Genomic DNA, 24818 nt, shown 5'->3' with positions numbered 1-24818 from the left:
TCTTTGTTAGATCTTTGAAAGAACTATTCATTTGGTCCCAGACACAGCTTTTCATAATAACTGTGCAATTTTCCTTTTGATGTTTCATCTAGATCCCTTTGGAATTTATTATTGAATTGCTTTAAGCCACCTTTTCAGCCGATGTATTCCAGATCACGGTGACATGCTGTGTAGGGTAAATTCTCCGCATCCTCCCACAAGCTTTTTTGGCAATTACCTTCAAATTGGGTTCCCTGGTTACAGACCCTCCTGCCAGTGGATACAGTTTCTCTGCAAATACTTTGTCAAAACCAATTAATTTAATGTTGTCTTAGAGTCTACACCTTTTGTTATCCACACTTTGGGTGGTCATCTGTTGCCGAGTGAGACACTTGGATTGTGGGATTGTGCTGATCACGCTTAGACACTTCATTGCAAGATAAAAGTAAGAAATGCTGGGACAATCCCCAGGTCAGTCAAATTCTATGTAGAGAATCACAAAATAAGATGACAAATTAAATCCTTCATAAGAAAAGAAAACAAACTATGCAGGAGTGGGCACATGTGCATATGCACGCACACACCACACACACATGCACACGCACACATACGCACACTCTCACATACAAACACTCTCACCTATGCACACTCTCACACATGCACACTCACACTCTCATATTCTCACATACATATATGCACACACACACACACACACACACACACACATTCACATATGCGGACTCACAAAGGCACATGCTCGCATTCACATTCTCACACTCTCATACTTTCACACCCACCTTACACCCTCAAACTCTCACATACATACATACATGCACGCACACACATATATACACATACATGCATAAATACGCACATACATATGCACACATAAAGACACGCACGCACACATACACAAGAAAAAATTGCAAAGTGTTTGAAAGCATAATAGGAGATCGTTAAAAGGTTGATGTGATTGAGAAATAAGAAATGACAAATACAATTCCCCGTCTCTTCTCCTGCCTATCACTGACAAAATTATAAAGTGGATTCTCTGTAGTGATTTATGGATACCATGTCCAAATATGACTACTATATGCTTTAAATACCTCTAGCTAAATTTAGTTCACTTTATCAATATATTACAGAAAAATCAACAGTGAAAGCAGTGCAACCCAGATTCTCATGTGAGCCACAACACAATTTAACTGATGCCAATGCAAAGTGGAATTTAAGCAACAAGCCGAGTAATGGCGCTTTGCTGCATGATTAGTCCCTGTTTTTGTTACCTCATGGAGCTAGCGGGAGATGTAGAATAGAAGTACGATTTTCAATGTGGAATTTGGCAGGCTGAGTTGCCAAATAATGAGTACCCAGTTCAAGCCGAGGGAAAGATAGATTAATCAAGTACCCTTCCCCGAATATCGTAGTGTGTTTTATTCCATATTCCACCACTTACTGTCACCCATTCTCTGGGCAGCAGGTATGAATGGAAAACTCTCAAAAAATATTTTCACACAATTATATTTTTCAAATAATAATTCCTGTGTTAGGCAGCTTTTTATAAGACATACGTGCAAAACTGGTTTGACAGCAAAACACAGTTCATTCTGAATTTCAGACAGGCAATGAAATCAACTTTGAGGCAAATTAATGAATTTATTTACAATGATTTACTGTATTGTAGGAAACTGACTCATATCATTTGGTTCTAATATTTCCTAGATGTTCTGCCCAATAATACAAACCTAGATGTTCTGCCCAATAATACAATCACCGGTGGGCAATTTGAACAAGCAAAGTACGGCAATTAAAAGGAAGGAAGAGAACACAGACAGAAACCACTTGGCTGCATTAGTAGTGACAACACAGTAATATCAACAAACTGCAAACTGCCCACCGGTGACGCAAAGCTGTGTGGAGATGAATACAACAACTAGAATGTAACGGTAGTCAGTCAGCATTTGACCCAGAAGTCTCATTAGACTTTCGAAATACAGCGTGGAAACAGGCACCTTCAGCCCACCGAATCCATGCCGACCAGTGATCCTGATATCCAACAGAGCAGACCTGCAGTTCACATTATGCACCAGAATACTTCATCGCTCAGGATAGCCTGAGGTGGAATCTCTGTGAGAACAATATTTCTGCGCTATCCCACTCCTGAGACAGCGCAGAAGGATGTTTAATCTAAAAATCACCTGGGGTACAATCCACGCAAGTTAACTGTGACACTGCTGAACTCATAGCTCTTCCAGCAGCATGCCTGTCAGGGCATAAATTTTAAATGAGTTATATGCAAGCCGACTCTTCCATCAATGTTGGCCTTCAGTACTATACCAAGACACGAATAACGCCGACAAACATTCTAAAAGAGAATTCAATGTTTTCTACAATTTAAAATAATATTTTATACTTTGAAAACAAATTTGTAGAAGATGCATCCAGAGCAAATAAAACAAATGTTTCTTTTGTAATGACAAGGAACTACAGAAGCTGGTTTATACCAATTATAGACACAAAATGCTGGGGGAATTCAGCAGGTCAGGCAGCATCCCTGGAGAACACGGAAAGGTGACTTTTTGTGTCGGAACCCCTCTTCAAAAAAATGTGTTTCTTTTGGCTGAGTGCATTCCTTACCTTTAATGTTAAATATTGCTTTTACAACTTTTTTTTGCAATTGCAAATTGTTAATATTTTCTCATGTAAAAAGCAAATATTTTCTTTTAAATCATATTCCTTATTGCAATGATATGCATCACATCATTGTATATAATTTACTTACATTACTGTGATAAATAATGCTCTCTCATCAAATAAGAAGCAGGCACATGGCAATTAATGGTGAACATTCCTTATGGATAGATTTCTTCTGAAGATAATGTGATGGTCATTGATGATCAGCACTTCACAGTTATGTAAACAGGAGCACGTAACTTGGTCCAAGTGCATGTTGACAACAGGTTGAGTATGGATCACCACTACTGTGTGTTTCACTGAAGAAATGCACTTTCAATAAGAAATGGTATTTTTCTCCACAGACGTCTGGAGCAGAACTCAATCAAGTCCATCCCCCCTGGGGCCTTCTCACCCTACAAGAGGTTGCGAAGAATGTAAGTGACAGAGAAAAAAATCTTAAGAAGATTATTCAGCGTGTGTCCCATAACTAAAGCCAAGAGCGTAACAAATTGTGGGCTGTAATGGCTGGCTGGTCCAATTTGATTTACAGTTCAAATCTGTGAATGGGCTTTTCAGCTCATAAAGCCTTTTTTGTGTTTTCTTCATGAAAATTAATGAAGGAATTGAATTTATTTTGAATTTTCCTACAGACCTCCCAATCTTACAGCTCCCTTCTTTTCCCAAAGAATGTTGCTGATTCATTCCCCAGAATAACTCCACAGATGTCAGTAACCCCCTAGATATAAGCCATTCTACATGAGGGGTAGGTGGGGAAATGTCACCCCTCTACCCTTCCCTTCCTGCATACTGTTGGGGTTAAAAGTTAAAAAAATAAACTCATTGATCCCTCACGTGCTTCCAATTCTCAGCTCTAGATGGAGTTGGGTGGGAAGGGGCTGTGATAGTGAATAACTAATTAGCTGTCAGGAGGCGGATCAGTGACTTAAATAAGTTTAGTTTAGTTTAGAGATACAGCGCAGAAACAGGTCCTTCGAGTACTGAGCCCAGCCATCCCCGTACACTAGGACTATTCTACACACTAAGGACAATTTTACCAAAACCAATTAACCTACAAACCTGTACGTCCTTGGAGCGTGAGAGGAAACCAGAGCACCCGGAGAAAACCCTTGCAGTCACAGGGACAATGTACAAACTCTGCACAGACAGTGCAGCAGTCAGGATTGAACCCGAGTCTGGCATTGTAAGGCAGTAATTCTACTGCTGTGCCACCATGGTGCCTTGGTTGGTGACGTTTCTCTGTTCTGTTTGATGATTACTGGTGTGAGATCTGAAGTCCGGGAAATTGAGGAAAAGACTCCCATCAACCACAGAAGGGGAAGCCAATTTCCTGGGAAAGGAGGATGTCTCACATATCCTAAAATAGGTAACATCTTGAGAGTAGATGCACCGGAGACGACGAAACTAAGGAAAAGGATGGGAAGAGGTGCAGTCAAGCTAGCTGGGGGAGTCTCTGGGCTTATAGTGAATGTCATTGGATAGTTTATCCCTGAGATGGAGACGGGGAGGTCCTGAAAAGGTAGAGGTGTTGGCAATTGTCCAAATGAATTTGAGTGTGGGGTAGAAAGTGATAGCGAAGATTGGCAAAATTGGCGAGGTTTGCATGAGTGCAGGAAGCAGCACCAATCCATCGATGCAATAGAGAAAGAAATGGGGAGTGGTTCCAGAAAATGTTTGGAACAGGGACTTCCATATAGCCATCAAAAAGAAAGGCAAAAAGCTGGATCCTTTGCCTGTGCTCCAGGCTACATCTTTGTTTTGTAGAAGATGGAAGGAATTGAAGGAGAAGTTATTCAGGATGCTGTTATTAAAATGGCAGCTAATTTTACTGCTAATGGCATCTCTCTGAACTTCATTCTATAGAACTCGGGTCAAACTACCACCCATAGCTGAAAACTATTGCATAAGATCAGGATCTACTCCTTTAAGACAAAACATCATCTTGCTATTAGCTAAAATTATACAGTTTATATAACTGGAGTAATAAAATAAGGGATTGCTTTTATTAAATTGGTTGTAGATATAATTTTGTTTTATTAGATATCCTGTATTTAGAGCGGTGAACTATAATGAAAACAGTCGTCTTTTACAGGAAAAGTTATTACATTTGTACCTTAAAATGAAATGTTTTATTTTTGTACTCATTTTGGCATAACGTTCAAAAGAGGTAATATCTACAACCTTTTAAAGAAAATGATCGCATATTTTATTCAAGACATTAGTCTATTCTATTTGATTCATAGCTGAATACAGTACAGTCTCAATTACAACCACAGTAACTTTGAGAAAAGCTTTCAGAACAGGACAAGATTGCATGATATTATGTTGTCTCTTAAGTAGCAAAGGTATCATCACTATCAGAGTGGAACAAAATGGTGCAATCTGTCCTTATTTGTAAACCCAGGACTTTGTGGTTCAGTCAGTAGGCACAATTTACATCATCTACTGCAGGTGGTTAAAATAAATTCTGTGCCCGTTGCATTTGATTTTCTGGTCACTTTAGATAATGACAGAAAATTTGGGTGCAACAAATGGCAGAATTTTAGAATTGTGATCTTAATTGGCAAGGCCAGTATTCTGGAGAAGCAAGAATAAGAAAATGCACTCCAAATGTACAACTTAAACATTTTATATTTGGCTACAAGAGTAGTTGCTGACCACATTTCTATTTCCACTTCTATAACATCGCCTGTTCCTGCCACAGTTCACAAAAGCAAACATGATATCAGGCAATTTCATCCCACGCTAGATAGAGTTCACATTCATAGAATGAGACAGCATGGAACCAGGCCCTTCGGCCCATGCCAACCAAGATGCCCCATCTAAGCTAGCCCCATTTGCTGCTGTTTGGCCCATATCCCTTTCTGTTCATGTACCTGTCCAAGTGCCTTTTTTAATGTTGTTATAGTGCCTACCTCAACTACCTCCTCTGGCAGTTTGTTCTATATACCCACCAGTCTCTGAGTGAAAAAGTTGCCCCTTAGGTTCACATTAATGTTTTCCCTTCTAATCTTAAACATATGTCCTCTTGAATTTTATTCCCCTCCCCTAGATAAAGTACAGTATGCATTCACCCTATTGACTCCCCTCATGAATTTATATAACTCTATAAGATCACTCAGCATCCTGCGCTCCAAAGAATATAGTTCTTGTCTGCCCAACCTGTCCCTGCAGCTCATCTCCTCAAGTCCCGGCAACATCATCGTAAATCTTCTCTGCACTCTTTCCAGCCTAATGATATTCTTCCTTTAGGTGGGTGACCAAAACTGAACACAGCATTCCCAATGGCCTCACCAACGTCTTGCACAAACTGTAACATAATATTCCAACTGCTACACTCAATACCCTGTTTGATGAAGGGCAATGTATCAAAAGCCTTCTTGATCCTCCTATCTACTTGTGATACCACTTTTGGGGAACTATCTACCTGTACTCATAGATTCCTCTGTTCTACAACATTCCCTAGTGCTCTACCATTCACTGTGAAGGTCTTGGTCTGGTTTTACTTCCCAAAATGCAAACCTCATACTTATCTGCATTAAACTCCATCAGCCTACTTGCCCAAACTGATCAAGAGCTTGCTGTAGTTATTGTTAATCACTTTCACTATCTACAATACCCCACCCAACTTACTAATCATGCCTTGCACATTCTCATCCAAATCGTCGGCATAAACCACAAACAGCAATGAGCCCAGCACCAATCCTCAGCCACAGCCATCACCACCGGCCTTCAGTCCGGCCCACATCACCCTCTGCTTCTTCCATGAAGCCATTTCGGTATCGGTCAGCCAGCTCTTCCCATGAGATACAACCTTCCAGAGTATCCTCCCATGCAGAATCTTATCAAAGGCCTTGTTGGCGTCCACATAGACAACATTTACGCCTGCACACAAGAAATGACTTTAAGGTCCAGCTGATACAAAAGGAGAATGCACCACTTCCTTAGAGCCCGCTGTAAGTCCTTGAAGTGTATAAATAATCTCTTCTCAGACCGGTAGCATGTTTTTTGGGGGTGAAAGTCGATATTTGATTAAAGGTACTGATTTCCTTTTCAGAGACCTGAGCAACAACCACATCTCTGAAGTCGCACCGGATGCTTTCCAGGGACTGAGGTCACTCAACTCTCTGTAAGTTTCTTGGAAGTTTTCAGACTTGCCGAAAGTTGTCTGTTTTGAGTGTAATTCTGTCTCCTTATGAAATGCGAAGCTTAAAATAAATCTTGCCACTTGTTCATTCCCAAATTACTTTCCTGTCATAAAGCTATAATTTGTGCTAATTACACATAAACACCAAGTACAAAGATTACATGCGTGTTCAACAGGCAATTACACTAATATGAACAGTTCAGTTTTGTAAAGTACTGTTGTTTGCATTCTATTTCATTCCAATTAAAGTAATTTGATGCAAAGTTTTGAATGCAACACATTTATGGGCCTTCAAGAATCGAAGGCAGGGTGGAAGCCTGGAAAGTGTGCCAGCTTGGATTTTACTGCACATTTTATTGTTCCCCAAGGACATTTGTGGAGCATTGCTCATCACACATCCAAGCAAACCCAAAGGCGATTGTAAGTTTCTCAAAATAGCTTAAGCATCCTGGTGGCCACACTGCCTAATTGAGGCTGGTGCCTGAGGTTAAGGGGAACTTTACGCAAACCAACATGAGAGGAAATGAGTGGGAGCCCAGCTTAGCATGGGTCTTATTTTTGTACCGTCAGTTCATTATTCCCTCCCATCCGTTTACCAAGGGATTAACCTCTCCCCGGGCCTTAATACATGGAGGGCGGCCACAGTGGCACAGCGGGTAGAGCTGCTGCCTCACAGCGCCGCAGACCCGGATTCATTGTGGATCCCGAGTGCTGTCTGTGTGGAGTTTGCACCTTCTCCCTGTGACCACATGAGTTACCTCCGAGTGCTCCAGTTTAGTTTAGTTTACTATTGTCACGTTTCCTTCCATACTCCAAAGACGTGTGGTTTTGAAGGTTAATTGCCCTCTGTAAATTGCCCCTTGTGTGTAGGGAGTAATTGCGAAATTGGGATAACATAGAACTAATGTGAACGGGTGATTGAAGGTCGACGTGGGCCAAAGGGCCTGTTTCTATGCTGTATCTTTAACTAAACTAAACATTGTATTGAAGATAAACACAAAATGCTGGAGTAACTCAGTGGGTCAGACAGCATCTCTGGAGAAAAGGAATAGGTGACATTTCGGGACCCATCTCTGCCTCAAGGGTCTGAAAAAGGGTCTCGACCCGAAACATCACCTATTCCTTTTCTCCAGAGATGCTGTCTGACCCACTGAGTTACTCCAGCTTTTTGTGTTTATCTTTGGTTTAAACCAGCATCTGCAGTTCCTTCCGAAACATTGTATAAACATTGGTGATGCAGACGTGTCTACGATACGCGACAGCTCCCAGTTCCCCACTATCAAATGCCACTTTGGAAATGTTCATTTTCTAATCTGAATAAATGGGCTGCAGATCACCATGTTCCAGAGTTTGCCTGAACAAGACAAGGCAAGGTGCTCAGACTCAGTTGGGTTCTGTTTGGTGCTTCTTCTTCTTGCGTTTGAGGCAGCAGAAATTATGTAACGCCCTCCAGGCGCTGTAGCCAGTGCAATGTGATGTTGTCAAGGGCCGTGAGGTCTAGCCCTCCACCAGGGGGACGGAGGACAGTGCAGTCGAAATTGACGTGCTGCGCTGTTTGCTGGTCTGCTCCACACACGCAGGCTGCTGATGGACGCAACCCCCAATGATGCATGTTGGCGTTGAACCGGCCGACCCCTGTGCGGAGCCGGTTCAGGGCGACCCACTCTTTGCGGGGCATGTCCGAGCCGGGTGGGGCTGTGGTGTTCGGTGCGACAGTGAATTGAGGAGGTCACGATGTCTGTTCCCAGCTGGTTCTCCGTGCTCCTAGTATGTTGAAACCGGAGCCACAGAGGGTCGCTGCATGACGGGAGAAAGGGTGACAAGATGACAGGCATTGAGATCCCAGTTGCTGTGAATCCTGGGCGAGGTGGTGCAAAGGATGTTTGGCATCCGATGGGGCCTTGCACACCAGCCTATGAGTGAAGAACTTTCTGCGAAGCTTGACGGGTGCGATACCTGCGAGCACCGGCAGGAGATCCGTCGGAGTAGGGCGTAGGCAGCCAGTGATGATCCGCATGGTGTCGTTGAGGGTGGCGTCTAGCTTGCTGGTATGAGCGCTGCGGCACCATGCTGGGGCGGCTTATTCAGCGGCGGTGTACACGAGTCCAAGAGCACTGGTTCAAAGAGTAGATGTCCTGGCGCTCCATGACGATCCGGCCAAGCAATGCAGGAGGTTGTTCCGTGCCGAGACTTTAACAGGGAAAGCTTCAAGGTGTTGCTTGTAGGTCAGCTGCCGATCTAGTTTCACCCCGAGATATGGTGCTAAGATAGAGGGAGTCACTCCTCGTTCATTGCCAGCCATCGTGCTGAGCTGCAGAAGGTAACGGTGACCCATGGGCTCCAGGCAATAAAATGGAGCATGGATGGAAGAGTTACAGGAGAGATGTTAAATGGACAGGAATGGGGATGGTGGCCAAACAAGAGAGCAAGCAGTAGGAGCAATACAACAGAATTGGAAAGGAAAAGGGCTGAGCTGTACCATTAACCAAAAGAACATGTGGAAGTTGAACATGAGCCTTAAGGTGAGAGGGGCAAAGTTTAAGGGAGATATGTGAAGCATGTTTTTTACACTTAGGGTGATGGTGAAAGTGCCTGGAACACACTGCCTGGAGTTGTGGATAATGGTGTTTAAGAAGCTTTTAGATAGGCAAATGGATATGCAAGGAATAGAGGAGTAGGGATCTTGTTCGGGCAGATATGAGTTTGTCGTGGCATCATGTTCAGCACAGACTTTGTGGGCTAAAGTGCTGTACTGTTCTATGTGTAGGAAGGAACTGCAGATGCTGGTTTATACCATAGATCGGCACAAAATGCTGGAGTAACTCAGCAGGTCAGGTAGCATCTCTTGACGAAAGGAATAGGTGACATTTCGGGTCTGAAGAAGGATTCCGACCCGAAACGGCACCAATTCCTTTTCTCCAGAGATGCTGCCTGACCCACAGGGTTACTCCAACATTTTGTGCCTGTACTGTTCTATATTCTAAGAGCCAATGTGCTGTGATCCTGTCCTACAATGACTCAATGCCCATCCTTCATGTGGTCCACATTGGTTAATAGCCCCGAAAGACAATGACTTCCCCACCCCTTTTTTCCCCCATGGTTTATTTCCCTTGGTAAGAATGTGCGTGGTTTGTGGCGGGTTACTCCCTGCTTGAGTACAGCTGGAACCAAGAGCTTACTGACGGCACGCTGTGGGCACAAATCCCACATCCTGGCTTTGCATTTCGCAGCATGTAGCTGCCCAAAGCAATCAGAAACCACGGTGCCTGTGTACATGGCTGCAGGCCAGAAAAATCATCAAAATACATTTTTCCAAAGCCTTTTTCATCTCCCAATGAAAAACTTAGGGAGTCTTTTTTCCCCTTCAATGCATTGAGCAATTAATAATTGGACTGCCTGTTCAGCTATGTGCAGGCTATGAGCTGCCAGTTCATTTGTAAGCGGCTGTGCCTGTGGCTGGCTCCTCTGTAGCAGATCTCATGCACACACTATTGTAGGAATAAACCACCGTAACATAAACAGCTTGCTGATTACAACCCCTTTGACTTGTAAGTAGTGTAGAAACCAGTTTAAGTAAGAGCAGCCACAGGTTATCATTTAGAGGCTTACTCTAACTCTAAGCTTGGAGCCAGTTCCTTATTGCTGTGGTTAGAGATGATTATTTCAAGTACTTCCCATAGTAAGGTGATACACATGCTTTCTCGTGCTGGTTTCAGAATGCATCAGGATGCACCGTGCAATGGGCACAGAAAAGTAATGCACTCTGTACAATGCGCAAATGCCCAATCCTCCAGTTCCCTCTGATGAGCATAACATATGTTGAGCGTTTGATGGCACTGGGCCTATACTCACGGGAGTTTAGAAGAATGAGGGGGGACTTCATTGAAACGTACAGAATAGTGAAAGAATTGGATAGAGTGGATGTGGAGAGGATGTTTCCACTAATGGGAGAGTCTAGGACTAGAGGTCATAGCCTCAAAATTAAAGGATGTTCTTTTAGGATCGAGGTGAGGAGGAATTTCTTTAGTCAGAGGGTGGTGAATCTGTGGAATTCTTTGCCACAGAAGGCTGTGGAGACAAAGTCAATAGATATATTTAAGGTAGAGATAGATAGATTCTTGAATAGTTTGGGTGTCAGGGGTTATGGGGAGAAGGCAGGAGAATGGGGTTAGGAGGGAGCGATAGATCAGCTATGATTGAATGATGGAGTAGACTTGATGGGCCGAATGGCCAAATTCTGCTCCTCTCACTTATGATCATGTAAATGTGGCCAAACAAACACCTACCTTCACGGACCCAGGGCAGGGATAAAATGTTTGCAGGAAGCAAAGTGCTGGAGTAATTCAGCAGGTCAGGCAATATCTCTGGAGAACATGGATAGGTGATGTTTTGGGTTTAGGTTCTTCTTCAGACCCTCTGCCTGACCTGCTGAGTTACTCCAGCACTTGGTGTCCTTTTTGTTTGGTAAGGCACATGGATACAGAGGGAATGGAGAGATATGGATCATGTGCAGACAGACGCGAGTTGGTCTTGGAATCATGTTCGGCACAGACATTGTGGGCTGAAGGACCTGTTCCTGTGCTGTATGGTTCTGTGTTTTATCTTGCAAGTAAATGAGTCAGATATGTGCACCATTCCTTTTCGGCTTCAACCAATGCTGACTTCACCTTTACTGGCCCTGGCCCCAAGAGGGAAGGCATGCAATGTTTCCCCTTCACCATTCCTCCCCAGCACCGCCCGCCCTCCCAACCTGCAGGCCCACCCCCAACTGAGCCTCTTATACATGAAGTTGAGAGCGCAAGGCCCAGATGTGGTAAGGAAATGCAGCCAGACAAAGCACTGATTATGACAAATGGAGGGAGGGGGGGGGGGGGGGTTCCTGTGGATTACGTACAATACACAACTCTGCATTGCTTTCTATTCTGTACATTACCTGGAATATTTCCAGGAAGTCTCCAACTTTCAATGCGACATATCCCGCATCGCGTTGATCCCTATTCTGCCTGACCGCTGCCGTTTAGCCAATGGGTCACAATACTTTCATCATTGAGAATGCAGGCTTACTGGAGGCCATGGAGAGTCCCGTCTCAATTTTTAATAGGCCTTGCTGCGGGAAGCTTGACAATAGGCCATATTGTGGCGGTACCCGGGGATTAGGCCACTCCCTGGATCATCCCCCTCGGCACGGGTTGGACAGGGCTGGGGAAGGGACTAGTGCTACGGGGTTTGCCTGAAGGGGCTAGAGAGATCATTCGTGCTTGAGACTGAAGAGAGTGTGGATGTTCTGTTGCTGGATTAAATTACTGTTAATACCTACCTGGCATCTTGCCTGATTCCTACTGCGTCCAGACCCACTACAATATGAACGTCAGTTCAAATGCCACATGGTTTTGATATGAAAACAGCACAACATTTTAAAATTATGCTTGAGCTTTATTGCAAGCAATTGAAAATTATTTTCATTGACGTTCCTGGTGGATTTACATTAATGAGGCAAGACTGAAGCGGATGTGGTTTGCATATTGGCATTTCCTCGACCAAAGTCTTGCAGGGACTGAACACAGCTCCTTTGATGTTCTGTGAAAGTTAATGACATCAACACATACACAAAGCAAACTGTTAACAGCCCTGGAGACTTGGTGCTGCCTCTGGTATTTATTTTTGTTCATTACCCATTGCCAGTAATCCATAGCTATATTCCCAGCTGTATCCCAACACTGAACAAGCAAATTCTGTTCACTTCTATTTACTTTGTAAAACACATGGGCCTGTCTTTATATATACTGGCCCATTATCTCCGATATGGTAACATCCTCCTTTGCAAATTGATGGTAATATTACAGATTTAATCATTAAAAGATACTGTTTCCTTTTTATTGAAAGACACAATTTATTGATTTTACAAGTCTTGTTTTACAATGTCATCTCGCTTGGATGCGATTAGGTTCCGTACCGTTCACAGATTGATAGGATTATAGCTGTAGGGGATTCTTTCACAGGACCACCTCTGATATTGTCATCAGTATCACTTTTACTCTGTGATAAGATTCTAGTCAACGGGTTCATTTTACCTCTAACCTCAACAATCCAGTGAAGGGAGTTAAGAGTCAAGTGCGTTTTTATCGTCATCAGCACTGGGACCAGAACAATGAAATTCATACTTGCTGGAGCTGTATAGACACATTAAACATAACGACATGCCAAATAAATATACAATAAAATATCAGTTATTCTAAGTAAATCAGTGCAAGCCAAAGTACTGGTGCAATCTTCGTCATGCAAAATCCATAGTGGTTCAGTACTGAGGCAGGGTTGTGGTGCAGGGTGGTGCAGGGTGGTTCAAGAGCTTGATGTTTGATGGGAGGAGCTGCTCTTGAAGCTGGAGGTAACAGTTCTCAATCTCCTGTATCACCTTCCCGATGCTAGTAGCAAAATGACAGTGGTCAGGATGATGTGTGCCTTTGAACATATCAGCTGCCTTCTTGAAGCAGGGTAGTGTTAATGTCCAGGAATCGCTGGTCGGTGCGGGCTCGATGGGCCAAAGGGCCTGTTTTCTGCGCTACATCTCTAAACTAAATTGCAACATAACCTCCCAACCTCTGTACTCAGTACCCTGACTGATGAAGGTCAATGTGCCGAAAGTCTTTTTTACCAACCTATCTATCTCTTCGGCCCAACTTGCCCACACCGACCAACATGCCCCATCTACAAGGGCGGCATGGTGGCGCAGCGGTACAATTGCTGCTTTACAGCATTTGCAGCACTAGAGACCCAGGTTCGATTCCGACTGCGGGTGCTGTCTGTACGAAGTTTGTACGTTCTCTTCATGACCGCATGGATTTTCTCTGAGATCTTCGGTTTCCTCCCACACTCCAAAGACTTATAGGTTTGTAGGTTAATTGGCTTGGTATAAGTGTAAATTATCTCTGGTGAGTGTAGGGTAGTGTTAATGTGCGGGGATCGCTGGTCGGAGCGCTGAAGGGCCTGTTTCCACGCGGTATCTCTAAACTAAACTAAACTGCACTAGCCCCACATGCCTGCATTTGGCCCATATCTCTCTAAACCTGTCCTATCCATGTAACTGTCCAAATGTTTCTTAAATGTTGTGATAGTACCTGCCTCAATTATTTTCTCCTGCAGCTCATTGCAAAAAAATATCCCTCAGGATATTTCCCCCCCCACCTTAAACATTTCCCCCCTCACCTTAAACCCATGTCGTATGGTTTTCAATTCCCCTACTCTGGGCAAAAGACTGTGCCCAACCGATTCATCTCAAGATTTTGTACACCTCTATAAACTGCCCCTCGTTCTCTCGCGCTCCAAGGAATAAAGTTCTAGCCTGCTCAACCTCTCCCTGTAACTCAGTCCCTCGAGTCCTGGCAACATCCTTGTAAATCTTCTCTGCATCCTTTCCAGCTTGACAACGTCTTTCCTATAACGTGGTGACCAAAACTGAACACAATACTCTCAATGTGGCCTCGCCAACATCCTGTATAACTGCAACATGACCTCCCAGCTTCGATACTCTGTACTCTGACTACTGAAGGCCCATGTGCGGAAAGCCTTTTTGACCACCTGTGATGACGCTGTGAAGTAATTCAGGCAGGTTTCCCAGAGTAGGCACTTGGGGAATGCCCACATTTTCCTTGAGAAGCCATACATTGGACTGCAGTGAATGAATCAACTGCAAGGTTCTCAGCACAACCTTGAGCTTGCCTGTTCAGAGATTCAGACACCCACTTGCAAAATCAGGCCCCTAATATCATTGAATGCATATTGCCTTTGTATGAAGCTGAATGAAATGTGTGAAACAATCTGAAACCGGAGCTGAAAATGTAAAAGTATAACAGATCAAAACTGTTCTAAACTTCAGTGCAAGTTCACAGCTATGCGCAGTGCACACAATGCTATAATTATTAATAACAGGCTCACTGCATGCCCTGTGCCATACGCAACTGGGCACTGCTCCGTTTCAATGCAGTACCTTGAATGCTTACAGAAAGTTGGCAAGTTTCACTGCTATCATCACTATCCCACACTCCTTTGAACCCTTTTTATGTATGACTAGAACTGTTCTGCCAATGGCAAGTGCAAGTTTCAGTTTTTTAGAGACTTCATCAGATAAGACTGCAGTTTGGACAATGTATAGGAGACTTATTAGTTACAGCATCTATCATGGTATGCAGTCCAGTTGACATTTTCACACAGATTTTTCCTTAACTTTGACTTCGTTCTTTTCTTCAATGCAGCAAGAAACTTTGGACATTATTAGTTACAACACTCACTTTAGCAAAGAAGCATGTCATTCTTACCATGTCCCACCAATCTGTGACTTCACCCTCACCCCAGCCGAGTAGGCATCCCAGATCTATGAGAGCATCATTAAGAACACAGAATATGTTGATTCAGAGAGACGAGTCCCCAGTGTTTTTCAATGGATCAAGCCGTGAACATTAACTGTCAGCCTTGCCAGTCAGGCCCATTAGCTCAGAACATATACATTTTTAATTTAGTTTAGTTTAGTCTAAAGATACAGTGCAGAACCAGGCCCTTCGGCCCACTGACCAGGGACACACACCGGGGACAATTTACACTTATACCAAGCCAATTAACCTACAAACCTGTAAGTCTTTGGAGTGTGGGAGGAAACCGAAGATCTCTGAGAAAAGCCATACGGAGAGAATGTACAAACTCCATACAGACAGCAGCCGTAGTCAGGATCGAACCCGGGTCTCTAGCGCTGTAAGGCAGTAGCTCTACCGCTACGCCACTGTACCGTAATAAATTAATTTTGATGTTAGAATAATTCCTATTTCAATCTTACACACCAAGCCGAAATACTCTGGAGAAAAAGCATCCATGAAGTAATTTGCAAGTTCAGAAATTTAGTTGATTGTGCATGTCTTTGTTTCTTTACAGTTTTTGACTGACACATGCTGTACTTTCTTTCCAGCGTACTCTATGGAAACAAAATCACAGAGCTGCCAAAAGGCCTCTTTGAGGGACTCTTCTCTCTGCAGTTGCTGTAAGTACATTCGACCTGCACCTGTGGACCAGCCTGAGATAGAAAAAAAACACAAGTTGGCAAAAGGAACTGCAAATGCTAGAATCTTGAGCGAAAAACACAAAGTGCTGGACTAACTCAGCATGTCAGATAGCATCTCTAAAGAGCATGGACTAGTGACATTGTGACTCAGAACCTGACTTCAGAAAAACACAATACAAATAGTTAAAATGGAGCAGGAAAATTGTCTGCCCTTTTCTCATTCTGTTAGACTTGCATATTTCCCCAATCTGACCAAATGCAGAAAACAAAAGCACCAACCTCAACCTTGTGGCCTCTTATTTTGATATTTAGGTGTCGCTATCAGAGACATGGATAGGAAAGGTTTAGAGGGATATGGGCCAAATGCAAGTACATGGGATTAGGTTACACGGGGTTTTATACCCTACGACTCTATGATCCTCTCTTTACTCAAGCTCCATCTTTTATCAGACTTTATTTTGCACTAAGTGTTGTATCCTTTATCTGTGTACTGTGGACGGCTTGATTATAATCATGTCCAATCTTTTCTTTGACCAGATAGCATGCAAACAAAAGCTTTTCACTTTACCTCAGTACACGTGATAATATTAAACTGAACTGAACAACTATGACCGATCCGAACTTTGACCTGGGAAGGATCAGAACCTTTCCCCGCCCGCTCTACAAAATCAGCAGCCACATTTGAAAGAGACCCAGCATGTCAATTATAGATGACATTTCTTGTGGGCTGAGAGAAATCCATCTCATGTTTCCCTTCTCCGGTGTTTCTTCCCACTTCTTAGGACTCTAATTCTTCTTTTAGTGAATCTACCTTGTTTAGGGACTCCAATCTTAAGTCTCTGGAGTTCACTTCTTCCTGCCCAAATTTAACATCCGTATGTGAACTGCAGATGCTGGTTTATACCGAAGATAGACACAAAATGTCGGAGTAATTCAGCAGGTCAGGTAGCATCTCTGGAGAAAAGGATTAGGTGACGTTTCGGGTCGAGACCCTTCAGACTCTGAAAAAGAGTGGCTGAAGAAGAGTCTTGATCTGAAATCACCTATATCTTTTCTCCAGAGATGCTGCTTGACCCGCTGAGTTACTCCAACATTCTGTGTCCATCTTTAACATCCGTACAGCTGCTTCATAAGTTCATAACTTATGCGTCTACTTATGCGTCTACTTATGCGTCTACTCACACACACCTCGATCCGTGACCATATCACCCCCGTCCTTTATAAACTCCACTGGCTCCCCATCCCCCAGAGAATCCAGTACAAAATCCTCCTCATAACCTACAAAGCCCTCCATAACCTGGCCCCATCCTACCTGACCGACCTCCTCCACAGGCACACTCCCACCTGCACCCTCCGCTCTGCCGCTGCCAATCTCCTATCCCCCCACATCCGGACTAAACTCAGATCCTGGGGGGACAGGGCTTTCTCCATCGCTGCTCCCACCCTATGGAACTCACTACCCCAAACCGTTAGAGACTCCCCCACACTCACCACATTCAAAACATCGCTGAAGTCTCACCTGTTCAGTACTGCCTTCAACCACTGAAGGTCACCTCACCTTCTGTCTCCTTTCTCTGTTCATTTATTTATTTACTTATTTATCTATTTATTCATTTCCCTATGTTCTCAAAATCTCTGTAAAGCGTCTTTGAGTATATGAAAAGCGCTATATAAATAAAATATTATTATTATTATTATTATAACTTATAGGAGCAGAATTAGGCCATTTGGCCCATCAAATCTACTCCACCATTAAATCATGGCTGAACTACCTTTTCTTCTCAACCCCATTTTCCTACCTTCTCTCCATAACCCTTACTAATCAAGAATCTGTCAATCTCCGTCTTAAAAATATCCATTGACTTGGCCTCCACAACCGTGTGTGGCAGTGGATATTCCACAGACTGCAGACTGCCCACACCTTTAAGCTGGGAAGACAGCAAATACCAAACTATTGGAGCCAAGCTGCTAAAAATGAACCAAGCTTCTCTGTTGCCACTGTTATGGGGCACACCATTCCCTTGATTTTATTCTCACCCAGGGGTTAACATTTAGACATGTGTATCAGTTGTCATTTTGTTCAACAGAGTTTTATACTGGTGTGTTGTAAACATGAGTTGGTGAGGATGCTCTCATAAATTGTTTTCCAACTTCTGCAGTGGAGATGGCATGGTAATCATGTTATTAGATCACAATTTCATTAAAAGACATTTCATTACTGGAGATAAACAGGTGGGATAGTCAGAACAGCTGGGCATCTCTCTTGCCATATAGAACATAGCTTGAGTTTGGTCATTTCTATGCAGAGCAGGAATATTCAATCTCAGGTGGAAATGTCAATATTGACTCCTCTTGTACACCTGCAGCTACTCAGCTTGTACTTCACCCTCCACGGAGACCATTGGCACAATCTGCTGAATATTTAGTTGGTTATCAGAGCAGATGAAGAAACAGTTGAAACACGAGAGACTGCAGATGTTGGAATACAAAGCAATAAACAATCTACTGGAGGAACTTAGCGGGCCAGGCAGTAACTATGGGGCCGAAGGAATTGTCTCTGTTTTGGTTGAAATCTCGCGTCAGAATTTTGACCCGAATAGTCTAACTGATGCTGCTCAATCCAATTAGTTCCTCTAGCAGATTGTTTATTGATTTAAAAACTCACTTTTTTATATTGGATGTTGGACTTTGTTGGATGTGCCAAGATGATTTGACATATACGGTAAATTATTTTGCTGCCAGATATTCAAGCCCTTTAAAATGTTTTTAATTAAGCTTTTAAATTAATTCCCACAACCTCAAAACTTCAGTTTGCTCAGCAGTGTGTGGAGAGGTGAACTAATATTTTGTGAAGTGGTGACACTTTTTGTGTGTGGGGTTAAATAATTTAATCCACTGTTTATCAATCAAAAAGTAGTTGGGAAAATGAGGAGTGATCTCGAGATAAACCTAAAGTATGATGGTCAAATGCTTTTTTTATTTCAGCCAAATCCAACATAGTGTGACTAGAGCATGAACAATGGGCAAAACTCTGCATTTTAAGTCTCCTTGCTAGTTCGAATAGAACAGGTGGAAAATCGTGTTCAAAGTTAAAATCAGGGCAGCACGTTTATCTCTGTGTCCATGAAGCACTGTTCAAAGGTCAACAGTACCTCCCAGTTGTTTTTCTTGTTCGGACACGTCAGAGGATAATTCTGAGCCCCGTGATTTAGTCATCTTTAGATAAGTGTTGCTCTCGGAAAGCAAGGTCATCGGACATGCAAACATAAAATGGTGGGTATATAATACCCACCAGGTACTACATAGTATAGTAGGCTCATACAGTAGCAGCATTTGAAAGACATTTCCATCCAGGTACATGGATAGGAAAAGTTTTGCGATATATCGGCCAAATTGCAGGCAGGTGGGACTAGTGTAGATGGGGCACCTTGGTTGGCATGGACAATTTGGGCCCTGTTTCCATGCAGTATGTCTCTGAGGGTGAAATGTCATGGATAGAACCACAGTGTCGATGCCAGGGAGATTCACTCAACTCACAGAATGTGTCTGAATCACCAGCGAAAGATCGCTGAAACACATCTAGTAAAGGCCTTGAAATGTGAGTAAAATAATTTTACCATCAGCTGTCGTGTGGGTTGTTTGAATATGACCTCTCTGAGAGGCTCCAAAGGGGAAGAGTTAGGGCTCCAAAGGGGAAGAGTTAGCTTCCTCCGTCACTGGCTTTCCTTCACTTCATCGTATTGCAGTGTCACAGGCAAAAGCCCTTCAGCCCATCATCAGCACCAGCCATCGTACCCATTTATATTAATCCTATTTTACTTCCCCTGCTTTCCCATCATCTCCCCCGCCCATATTCTACCACTCGGGTACGCAGCAGCAGAGGTTCACAGAGACCAATAAGCCCACCAATCTGGAGGATTCAACCACAGGGACAATGTACAAACCCCACTCAGGGCGGCACGGTGGCACTGCGGTAGAACTACTTGCCTTATGGCGCTAGAGACCCGGGTTCGATCCTGACAAAAGGTGCTGTCTGTACGGAGTTTGTACGTTCTCCCTGTGACCACATGCATTTTCCCCAAGTGATCCGGTTACTTCCTACACTCCAAAGACGTGCAGGTTTGTAGGTTAATTGGCTTCTGTAAAGTGTAAAATGTCCCTAGTGTGTAGGATAGTGCTAGTACACGGGGTGATCGCTGGTCGGTGTGGACTCGGTGGGCCGAAGGGCTTGTTTCTGCGCTGTATCTCTAAAGTCTGTCCACACGGACTGCACCTGAGATCAGTCAAGCTGTGAGTCAACAGCTTTACTAGTTGCGCCACACCTCCTCCCAGTCAAGGTCACGTCCATTTCCCTTCACCATCAATCTGAGAATGTTTATAGATCCCACTCCTCATCACTAACCCAGTATCTAATGTCTCAGGGCACAAATGGAAACCGAACTTGAAACAGTACAGTATGATTCATATAGCAAAGCAGGACACGATTCACATTAATAATATTCCTTAATGTTACCTCCCTAAACCAACTTCAGGCATTATTTTCACCCTAAGTTAGATTGGTTCCCCAACAAGTGGTAAATTCATTAAAGTCTGCACTTTTATTAGGAGTTGTAATTCACAAATTACATCATCATGATGGCCCAACATGATATTTAGTTTCAAAACAAATCAATGAAACCTGAGCAAACCTATTGACTACAGGGTGATTACTACGAATGTAAACCATTAGGTTCTGCCTCCAGAGAAGCCGAAGCTTGGGAACATGACTGCCAGTACTATACGCTTTAACCAGGGAGACTTAGTAGGCTTGCTCCAGAATACAGCAGACTAACGGGTAAATCCTGTGAAGAATGTCGTTTAGAGGTCAAAGCACTTTTTCTTCCAGGCAGTTTTGTACAGTACACAAAGCAAGCGTGGAGAATTTGAGGCATCTCGTTTCCCAATCTCTGACGGTGATCCCATTGTGGAAGCTGTCATATCTGTTGACCCCTCGCACCACTGGATGTCTTAGATTCAGCTCGGCGATGCATGAAGGGATTTGATATGTTTATCATGCACTGTCAAAGCAAGCAGCAGGATTGAAGATGCACCAGTGCCAATGTTTGGCTGAAGGGGAAGGCGGTGCATTTAGCAGCTTTGAACAGCAGCACTGTTCCATGCAGACTCGCTCTGCATTCTCCTGCTACTGAATAGAGTCGGTAAAAACTGTCCATCCGGTGGATTGCAGGTAATTTACGCCAAGGCTGTCATTCGATTGACACCATACACATGACTGTGATTTGTGGTGTCTCGAGGGGCATCTGTGCATCATTTCCATTTTCCTCTTGATGTTTTATCACCATAGTGTTACCTGTAGTTGGTAGGGTAGGTCTTTTCAGTAAAAGTACATATAATCAGCCTGGTGATTATAACCAGATGAATTACAGGCACCTTGTGTTTTATGCGGGGATTACGTGCTTGAAAAGCAGCGTATAATTTTAAAATGTGTAAATTAAACAGATACATGACTCCACAGTCAGCAGTAAATTTGAATGCATTATTCCAGAAATATGAGCACGTAAATCAAGCCTTGGTATTAAAGGAGCAAGCGCGTTATTTCAAAAGCACAAATACCAAACAAATAAAACACGAGGTGCCTGGAATGCTGGGATGGAATGATTAATTTGGCAATATAGTTGGACATTCTCTACTCAATGAATATCTTGCAGGGAGACACACAAAGATTTCAGCCAAAGTTGTTGAACTTAATTTGCAGAGTTCCATAGTACAAGATGAATTGGCTGGTCTAATAGGTGGGATGGTGAACCAGTCTCCAAGAGACACAAATGCTGGGGAAAGATGACGGGTTAGTCAGTGATAAAGTGGGTGGTGTCAAGGAGGTATTGTGATCTCAGTGTGGTGCATTGAAAGACTTTGAAGAGAGAAATAAATGGCGCCCAACCCAGGCGACCATTTGCGTGCTAGTCACAGAAACAGATCTGCAATCACATATTACAATCGCGCCACTCTACACTGTAAACAATTGTAAACCGACTGGTTAGCACGCAACAAAAGCTTTTCACTATACCTCGGTACATGTGACAAGAAACTAAACTGAAACTGAAAAAAAACCATTCAAAGTGTTCTGCAATGACTGTATTCCATTTCAAAGCTCTTTGAAAATTGGCCTAAAGAACAAAGGGAGCATGCTCAACTGAAAAGATTAACTTTAGGCTAGAATATCAATCATACTTTCAAATGACTAAATTAATAAATTATCTCACCAGTACGGCAGGTCTTACATTTTTTTTAAAACCAAGAAGGTGTTGAAGAACTGCTCTGACACAAGTGTTGAGTACTGAGGATTTGCTCTGGAGACATTTATACAGATGTAATGCTCTGGTGGCATGTTTCCTCCCATACAGGTACACACAGACAAGCCTTCCCACCGCAGAGGGATAGATAGATCATCATCTTTCAATCCACTTTGCGAAACAGATAAACACTGCAACAACATTTTTTTTAAAGATATTTTTCCAAAGCCTTTATTCTATGATGCGCCATTTGCAGGCAGACTATTTATGATATTTAAATATCTATTGCCTGATATTTGGCACTGGGTTTTCAATCAGTGGAGGTTTTGTCACCGATAAACATAATAGAGTGGATGAAGTTCAGCAAAGGATATGTTTCTGGTAATGATGTGGTTATCAGACATTATCTGCAGCCAGCTTGTGTTACCTTGAACTTATGAATAAGAGCACAGCCTTTCAGCAAGTGCTTCAAAAAATAAATGATTTCATGCCCTTAATTGAGGAAAGGTTAATATTCCACAGAAGTCATTCATTTGTATTCTGTATGCAGTAATCTTGCTTCTTGCAAAGAATAGGATGCAAGGGGGGGTGGTGGCAGAGGTGGAATTTAAATCTGTTATGTGCTGGAGGATATTTGACTTCTAAATCCTTCTTGATATGGCAGCATTGTTTGATGCGGGCATAGAAATTTGCAGTAAGATCCTGAGCCCGAGAATTCTTTAAACTAACTAACTTTCCCGGGAACCCACATATGGAAGTAAACCCAGAAATAAATAGCATTGTTCAATTAATTATTTGTCGAGTTTACACTTGCATTGGTCATTATTCCCCACATTAAATAGATTCTGGTCATACAGCAAGGCCGACTATCATGCCTAATCACACTTGTCTGCATTCATTCTTTATCCCTCAACACTTAGCTTGTTCATACTTTATTGTTTCATAGCCTTAAATCATTAAGCTATATCTAATGCAAAACCTTCATTTAAATACTTGTTCATCAGCTGGAGTCAAAAGATCTTGAGGCCATTTTTGAGACCAGCAATTTAAGAAGATATTTGGACAGGTGCACAAATAGGAAAGGTTGAGAGTGATATGGGTCAAATGCAGGAAAATTAGACTAACTTCGGAAGAGAGTTTGGTAGGCATAGATAAATTGGGCTGAATGGCCAATTTCCATGCCTTTAACTCTTATGACTGATTCCAGGGCACTGTAAAAGAAACAAGAGGATAGTAATAGGGCTTGCAGCAGCACTGAACTGTAGAGCAGTTTATCTGCAGTGTATGCTTTCTTACAGCAAGTCTGCCATTGGAACTTCCAATAAATTTACTTTTGAAAGAACCCTTTTCGCAAATCTTATCAGTTCCTTCTATTATATCGCTGCATAAGTAACATTCCCTTTTGTACAATTCAGATCAGGAGAATGCCTCTTGCAAAGTCTCTGGATGGACATTAGGAATAAAGGAGTAGGTGTGGGCTCCTCAGCCCTGTCCCTCCATTCAATATGATCATGGCTGCTCCGTGCCAAGTCTCCTCTCCACCTTTTTAGTTTAGTTGAGGAATACAGCGCAGAAACAGGCCCTTCGGCCCACCAAGTCCACGCTGATCAGTGATCCCCGTATACTAGCACTATCCTACACACTAGGGCCATTTTTTTAAACCAAAGCCAATTAACCTCCAAACCTGTACGTCTTTGGAATGTGGTAACACAGGGAAACCGGAGCACCCGGAGAAAACCCACACGGTCACGTGGAGAACATACAGACAGCACCCATAGTCAGGATCGAACCCGGGTTTCTGGCACTGTAAGGCAGCAACTCTACTGCTGCACCACCCTGCCACCACCTCTGTGCTAGTTCCCTATAGCTCTCAATTCCTTAATTTTTTTTAACAATTATCTACTTCTTCAATAAATAGACCCTGATATTTGTTCATGCTCAGTGAAATACTGGAATATTTTTCAGCAATACTGTTAGAGGTGTGATCAGCTTTGAGAACCCTCCTACCTGGAGCCATTGGCCAGTCTAAGTCTAGCAATAACTATGGATAAAGATTCAGTTTATTGCATAATATAGCATACATTTTAAATCAACATGTCTATTAGAAAATAGCACCCATAATTTCACATTTCATTGAGGTCAGTGATTAGTAATGTTGGACAGAGTTTAAAATCAAATTCCCGCTGATTTCCATTGGTTTCCTGACTAATGCAGGAAGTTAGGTTAAAATGCTGCTCATTTCACTGTAACACAGTCAATAAAGTGAACATTATAGAGCTGTAGTGGGTTACCACATAGAAAGACTTCATTCAGCTCTGTGAGTCCATGCCAGCTCCTAGTAGTATATCCTTACCAGTCCTAAACTCCTCCTGTTCACCCATAGCCCTGAAGTTATTCTTCCTCTTGTGCCTCGATCATTTCTTCTCAGAAGCCCTGATTACATTTATTTCCAGCGCTACCTCCAGGCATTGTGTCCAACTAACTTCTGTTTGCACTTTTTTTCCTTCACATCTCTCACATACATCTTTGCTGCAAACTCTAAACCTGCCTTCCCCAATCCATGAACTGCCTACAAATGGGGTGGGGGGCAGCAGCCACTTGTTATTTACTTTAAACCATCGTGTCTAAGATGCTTCTATAAAATCTCCTCTCAATATTC

General features: G+C 42.9%; 1 protein-coding gene across 3 annotated transcripts in view; it reads left to right on the top strand.

Moving 5' to 3' along the window:
* slit2 (slit homolog 2 (Drosophila)) overlaps positions 1-24818 on the top strand; it is a 392618-nt gene that overhangs the window by 271639 nt on the left and 96161 nt on the right. For all 3 annotated transcript variants that reach the window (XM_078400635.1, XM_078400644.1, XM_078400653.1), the window contains exons 10-12: positions 3018-3089; positions 6731-6802; positions 15774-15845. In XM_078400635.1, coding sequence (XP_078256761.1) covers positions 3018-3089; positions 6731-6802; positions 15774-15845 — 216 coding nt within the window. The remainder of the gene's footprint in view (positions 1-3017; positions 3090-6730; positions 6803-15773; positions 15846-24818) is intronic.

This window comes from Rhinoraja longicauda, chromosome 1, assembly GCF_053455715.1.
Source record: "Rhinoraja longicauda isolate Sanriku21f chromosome 1, sRhiLon1.1, whole genome shotgun sequence".
Classification (NCBI taxonomy): domain Eukaryota; kingdom Metazoa; phylum Chordata; class Chondrichthyes; order Rajiformes; family Arhynchobatidae; genus Rhinoraja; species Rhinoraja longicauda.
The sequence above is the reverse complement of the archived record's forward strand: the minus strand, read 5'-3'. Positions and strand labels throughout refer to the sequence as shown.